Consider the following 6,167-nt stretch of genomic DNA (forward strand, 5'->3'; position numbering starts at 1 on the left):
TATTTCTGTGAATACACCTGCAAAATGCAAATTAAGGAGTAATAAAATAGGTAATAATAAAATGGACAGAAAAGTTTATGAATAAGAAAAAAAATAAATAATTTAAAGTGGATATTCAGGAGTTGCTTCCATTATAAATTTTCTCAATTCCATTTAGTTCTGAGAAGGGAGGGAAAAAGACCATCTTTCAGAAACGAAACATTCACATTGTTTAATTTTCAATTAGAACCTAATTTCTCAAAAGGTTTAAGTTATATGCATACTGAATACATACAACAAACCATCTCAGTCTTCTTAATAAACTTTTTTGTACAACTAAAAGAAATAAAAATGCCAGGCAGTATATTCTTTAACATGTGCAACACCCCAGTTTGGTTATCCCATCTGCTGTCCAGGTGAGGGAAGTGCTCATGTGGTTAAGTCCATGCAGTGGGAGCAGGAGAGCGCGATTCTATTTTTCCCTTTGCAGAGGGTATAAAATAAAGAGTTTGGGCAATTTACATCTTAAATACAGTGTTCTTTCCTAACACAGAAGAGCTGTGCTGACCCATCGTGCCACAGGGGCAGGAGTGAGTGCCAGGAAGGACTACAAGCCAAGGTTGCCATAAACAAACAGAGTAAAAACAAACAAGGGAGAAGAAAAGCCATCCTGAGGAGTGCATCTTGAGCCCACTGCAGAGGAGTTATCCTCTCTTTTCCTGTGCCATGGACCATTATAACTACCTTAATCAGCCTTTCCATGGCATAGTCAGAAACTGCACATACTTCAACAGGAAATAAAGAACATTCCTGAGCTGTGAGACAGCTGTGTTGAAACCCCACACTTCTTAAAAGAAACTTCAGAACCATTTATTTAAAGCACCTGCAAAAAGCCGCATCCTTGATAATGCAAGCACATGGATAAGCAGTTTTAGACTTCCCTCTTGCAGTGGTTTCAATGTATATGAAACAGCAAAATAGTAAATTGTGCCAGTTACACCAAATTGACTCCAGTCTAGTGATCTCAGCATCCTGCTATTTCAAAAACAAATGTTAAAATAGCCAAAGGTCAGACTAAAGTTCTTTTAGATATTAACTTTTGTCTTCTGAGGGAGCAATAGCAGAACAGGACACGGAGGAATGGCTTCAAACTGAAAGAGGGTAGATTTAGATTAGATTTTAGGAAAAAAAATGTTTGCTGTGGGGGTGGTGAGGCACTGGGACAGGTTCCCAAATGAAGCTGTGGGTGCCCCGTCCCTGGAAGTGTTCAAGGCCAGGCTGGATGGGGCTCTGAGCAATCTGGTCTATCTTTAGGGTCCCTTTCAATACAAACCATTCTATGATTCTATAAAAAACCCCGCACAGAGCAAACTAGAGGTATCCCCTTCTCACACCTCCAGCCATTAGCAACTTTTAAGTCAGGGACTTTGCAGCCAAACTGCATCTGCCTGTTCATTCTTACATGTTTTCCTCCACTAAGCATTTCCTTCATCTGTATGTAACAAATACCTTGTCTATTTTCTTGAGCTCATGTAAATCTGTTGTTACCTGTAATACCCCCTAGAAAGCATACTGAAGCAGTGTTTTATTGATTTATATGATGCACAACAGTTCCATTAGAACAGTGTAAAAATATCAGAATAAATAAAGTATATTCAAGTTATAGAAGCAAAGTAAAATAATCATGAACAGAGTTAGTGTTCAAGTGTAACAAGGATTTTAAAGCAATCTGTTGTTCACCAGTGGACTAACTAAACCTTTGCACACAAGTATTTTATGCATTTTCAGAAGTAACTAGCCATTAGAAGGAACTTGAGGAGCCTCAAAATGAAGAGGCACTGCAGACTCAGCAGGGTGTCTTTTTGGCAGGGTTAGCCTTTTCTACCTCACCTTCCTCATCTGTTGTATTTTCTTGTTTCAGAGGCAGGTTGTATGCCTCAGCTGAACAGCACACAACACAGAACTTGAAATTTAAATTCAACAAAAAAAATCATAGGCATAAAAAGGCAGGCCCGCAGACGTTTCTGCGAGATCAGAGATTTAATGAGTGACGAGTTTTGAAACCTGGGGTGGAGAACACCAGACAAGCTCAAAACACTCACTTTTAGCAAGTTACCCCAGAACACTTAAAATTAAAAACCAATCCCTTTTTTTTGTTCACTTTCATACTCCTAGTACAAACCAGTGACAGCCTGCAAACAAAAATAAACAAACAACCCCCGCAGCTGGAGAATGTCTCCTCCCTTTCTCTTTCCTTTCTCTTTTTTAGTTTCCCTCCCCTTCTTTCCCCTTTTCCCCCCAGTTCCTAACCGCACTGAGGGGGTTAGGAGAAGGAGCAGAGGGACCCTCCAGCCTGCCTGGGAAGACGGGCAGCAAGGCGACTTGGACAAAAATTAGCGCGGCGGGGAGACGAGCCGGAGGGACTTGAGGAAGAGGAGGAAAAACACCTCCTCCCCCCGCAGGGAGCTGTGGTTTCATCGCCGCCGGCGGGGAGGGGGAGCGGGCAGGAGGTGGGATGCTGGGCGGGATGCGGGGCGGGGGAACGGGGAGGAGGTGGGATGCTGGGCGGGATGCGGGGCGGTGTCGCCGCAGGCACTTTAAAGCAGCGGAGCCGGCGGGCGCGGCGTGGCGGCGGCATGGCCGAGGTGAAGGTGGCCGTGCTGGGCGGGAGCGGAGCCGGCAAGTCGGGTAAGGGCGAAACCCAGGGAGCCCCCGGCCGTGGCTGTGCCTCGGGTTTGGTGCAGGGGGCGGCGCGATCCCGCTAAACCTGCCGTGTGCTTCCCTCCCTCAGCGCTGGCCGTGCGGTTCCTGACCCGGCGGTTCATCGGGGAATACGCGTCCAACGCTGGTGAGCGCCGCGGGATGGAGGGAGGGCAGGAGGGCGACCTGGGGGGATCTGCTCGGGGTTCCCCCCGGGGAGCGCAAGATGCGACGCTTCGAGCACTTATTTGATCGGGTAATCGGGTGAAAGCGCGGCTTCGCAGAACTTTTTCGGGAGGATTTAAGTTTCCGCTCGGTTATCAGCGAGAAGTCCTGGTTAAGCGTAAGCTCTGAGGAGGGAAAAGGACGAGCGGGGTGTCTGTGCAGGGATCTCCCCGAACTGCAGAGCCCGCGGCTGGCGAGGCGCTCCCGGGGAAGGGAGGATAACGGGACTGCGAGTGGGAAGTCAGGGTGGATTATAGTCAGCTTAGTTAGAGAGGAGATGAATAAAGGAGACAGACTAGGTAAAAAAAAACCAAACCCGCCCCAAACCTGTTCTATTGAATATCTGCTCTTCGGCTCCAGAGGGGAGGTGGAACAGATTGTTTATCGGGCACTGGTGCTGAGTCAAAGCGTAGTGCGAAACCCCCAGCGAAGCAGGAATGCGCTGGCTGGATTGCTTTGTGGAAAGTCTCGCTGTACCGAGGACAGAAGGTCACACTCGTGCCAGAACGTTGATCCTTAAGACACTTCTAAGGTCTTGGGAGCTGGCAGAGCAGGACTCAAACTTTCACATCCCGGGTAGAATTGCTGTTTAACTGATACACAAACAACTTCGGAAGTGTGCTGCCACCCCAGCTGATGAGGATGAAAAGTCACAAAACTTAATATGTCAGAGAGATTGCCATCTACCTCACTTTCTCTGCTGAAGTGAGGGAATCTTTCCACATTTTTTTTTTCATGGGGATAAGAGTAGCTTCCAGTGATCCATAAATAAAAAAGAAAATAGAAGTACTAAACTGAATTAGATTAAATATATCCAAATTAACTTATTTTGAAGGAAAAGTTACAGTTGTATATACATGCTCTACCAATACTTGTTACTATACAAACACAGACTGAAGACAGTTTGTGTCCCAGCTGGCTGATCTAGGTCTGAGCTGTCACATGGAAGTTGAATAGTGCTCTCTGTGCTCCTTGTGTGTGCCAAGCCACCTACAACTAAAACCAGGTTTCCCTATTCTGAGCCTCCAGTACTGCAGGTCTCAGAAAAGGCGTGTCAAACCCCCAGAACATTTTCGTTTGTTAACAAATGTTTGTTGGAAGATAAGTTTAGCACTATTCCTAGAGAGGAGGAAGGGGAGAGAAGTGGGAATAGAGGTGGTAAAGATCATACCACTGTATGTGGAGTCAAACCATTAACTAAAATTTTGTTTAATTATGGAAACAATCATAATTAAACAAGGGCTGAAGATTTTATATTCTGAGATGCTTGGGACTGACAGTTCATCATCAGATGAACTCTTACGATGGGCATGAAGAATGCTTAAGATTAACATGATCCTGAGATGAAGATGCCGAATTCCAGAGATTATAGACCTACCCCTCATTACGAAGTTTTAAGTGGATTTTCTGTAGGGCAAATACCAGTTCATGTCTCTGTAGTTCAGACACTGAGAAGTTATACTGCAGAAAGCCTGTTGACAGCTAGTAATGAACACAAACTGGTCACACTTGCTTAGAACAGCCTGCCAATGAAAGGAATAGTGATGGTCTGTCTGCAATAGTGTTCCCAGTGTTGCTGGTGCTGGTGGAGAGTCCTAAATCTGAGAACTGACACTACAGAAATATTTTTGGACTAAATCCTAAGGACTTGATCCTGTAAATACTGTAGGTCTAATGCTGCCTTCTATGAGAACTGTTAAAGCATCAGATGTCATGGTAAATAAATAGTATTTCTCATTAATGGCTTTTGTGCAGAATCAGAACTACAGATAGTCTGGCTAACTACTTTCATAATCCTGAGCCTTAGTATCAAGCTGAGTGATCCTGAACATTTAGTTGATTCTGAGCATTGTGCATCCCCATTCCTTTCATTTTGGAAGAGGAAGGCTATGGTCTGAAATTATTCATTGCACCAAAACTTTGATGGGAGCACCAAATTGAAATGGTGTTGGTCTGCTCAAGGGATTAATTGTTGCAAAATGAAATATGTTTGTTTCCAGTGTGTGTTGAAAAAAAGAAAAAGCAAACAGCCAGTCAACAACACTATGAAAACCCCCACACCAACAAAATTAAAAAAAAAAAAAAACAACAAACAAACAAAAAAAGCCTCTAACCCTCAAAACCCCCACAAAGCCAAACTCCCCCCCCTACTTGCAAAAGAAACAAATCACAGACAAAACCCCTTGAAAAAACAACCAAACCAAACAGTACTCATGTAACCCTCAGTATTATTCAATTTCAATATTGCTGCCTTTTCTTTTCACTGTCATCCCAAGTCACTAACACTGATTTTCTTTGGATACTGTCTATCTTTTAGAATGCATCTACACTAAACACTTGTGCCTGGATGGGAGGCAGATACACCTGGAAATTTATGACCCTTGTTCACAGGTAAGAATTGGTGGGAGGGAGGCAAAGAAAGGCTGTTCTTCATTCTATCTGTGTATATGGTAAAAAAGGGTTGAGGGGTTACAAAATTCTTGCCTGCTGTTGGAATTTGTCCTTGCTGGTTTTCTTTTAACAACTGAAATTTTATAGTTGCTGTGGCTCAGACCTGCTGAGTACTTTCCAATTTCATAGAAGAAGCCCTTCATTGTTTAGATTTTTTGTAAATGCTTTTTCATTGTGGAACATTGCTAGCAGAAATAACTTTTACCACTTTTGCCTTACATAGGTAAACACAGATATAAGCTACTGGATTACATGCAGTTTTCTCAAATACCCTAAATGGGTGAAATTTTACATAGTTTATAGTTTACAAAGCAAGTAGTTTACTGAATGTCTGCAGAAGTAGTCAAAGTAGACATTGCTGCTCCTCTTGTTAGCACTCTCTGAGCTGTCTTGTACTAGTTTTTGCTGAGGAACAAGGCCTAACTTTAGCCATTTGCTGCTTTCTTCCCAACTTCCTAGTGCCTGCATAGGAGTAGGAAACAGGTAGAGGCAGTATTGCCTTTCTCTGATAGGACTAGATGGATTTTGGAGGTCCTGTACCCCATGGGAGCTGGGGAAGAAAAGCAGGTCTCAAGAGGAGATTAGAATGGGGAAGGAAGAGGTGCCATTTTTGTTTCTGCTTTTTGAAATCTTCCTGCTCTCTGAGGTTTTCCTCTAGTAGCTGGATTCATGTTGTACAAAGCTCGCTGTCCTTTCATCCATTGAGAAACAGCTGTGACACACACACAAGTCACATTTCCCACCCCTGAATGTGCTGTACAGTCCCCACAGCATTGAAAAAACTGTTGTGTTAAAGATGCTGAAGTCTTCAG

The 6,167-nt window shown here is 43.8% G+C and overlaps 1 protein-coding gene across 1 annotated transcript; it reads left to right on the forward strand.

Annotated features, from left to right (window-relative positions):
* Positions 1-2,614: 2,614 nt before the first annotated feature.
* On the forward strand, positions 2,615-5,514 carry LOC114067904 (ras-related and estrogen-regulated growth inhibitor-like protein). The gene is made up of 3 exons (XM_027903658.1): positions 2,615-2,667; positions 2,771-2,827; positions 5,222-5,514. The coding sequence occupies exons 1-3, from the start codon at positions 2,616-2,618 to the stop codon at positions 5,356-5,358; spliced, it is 246 nt and encodes an 81-aa protein (XP_027759459.1). The 5' UTR covers position 2,615; the 3' UTR covers positions 5,359-5,514.
* Positions 5,515-6,167: the final 653 nt, after the last annotated feature.

This window comes from Empidonax traillii, unplaced genomic scaffold, assembly GCF_003031625.1.
Source record: "Empidonax traillii isolate 1590-97213 ecotype Southwest subspecies unplaced genomic scaffold, ASM303162v1 scaffold987:size331254, whole genome shotgun sequence".
NCBI classification, from domain to species: Eukaryota; Metazoa; Chordata; class Aves; order Passeriformes; family Tyrannidae; genus Empidonax; species Empidonax traillii.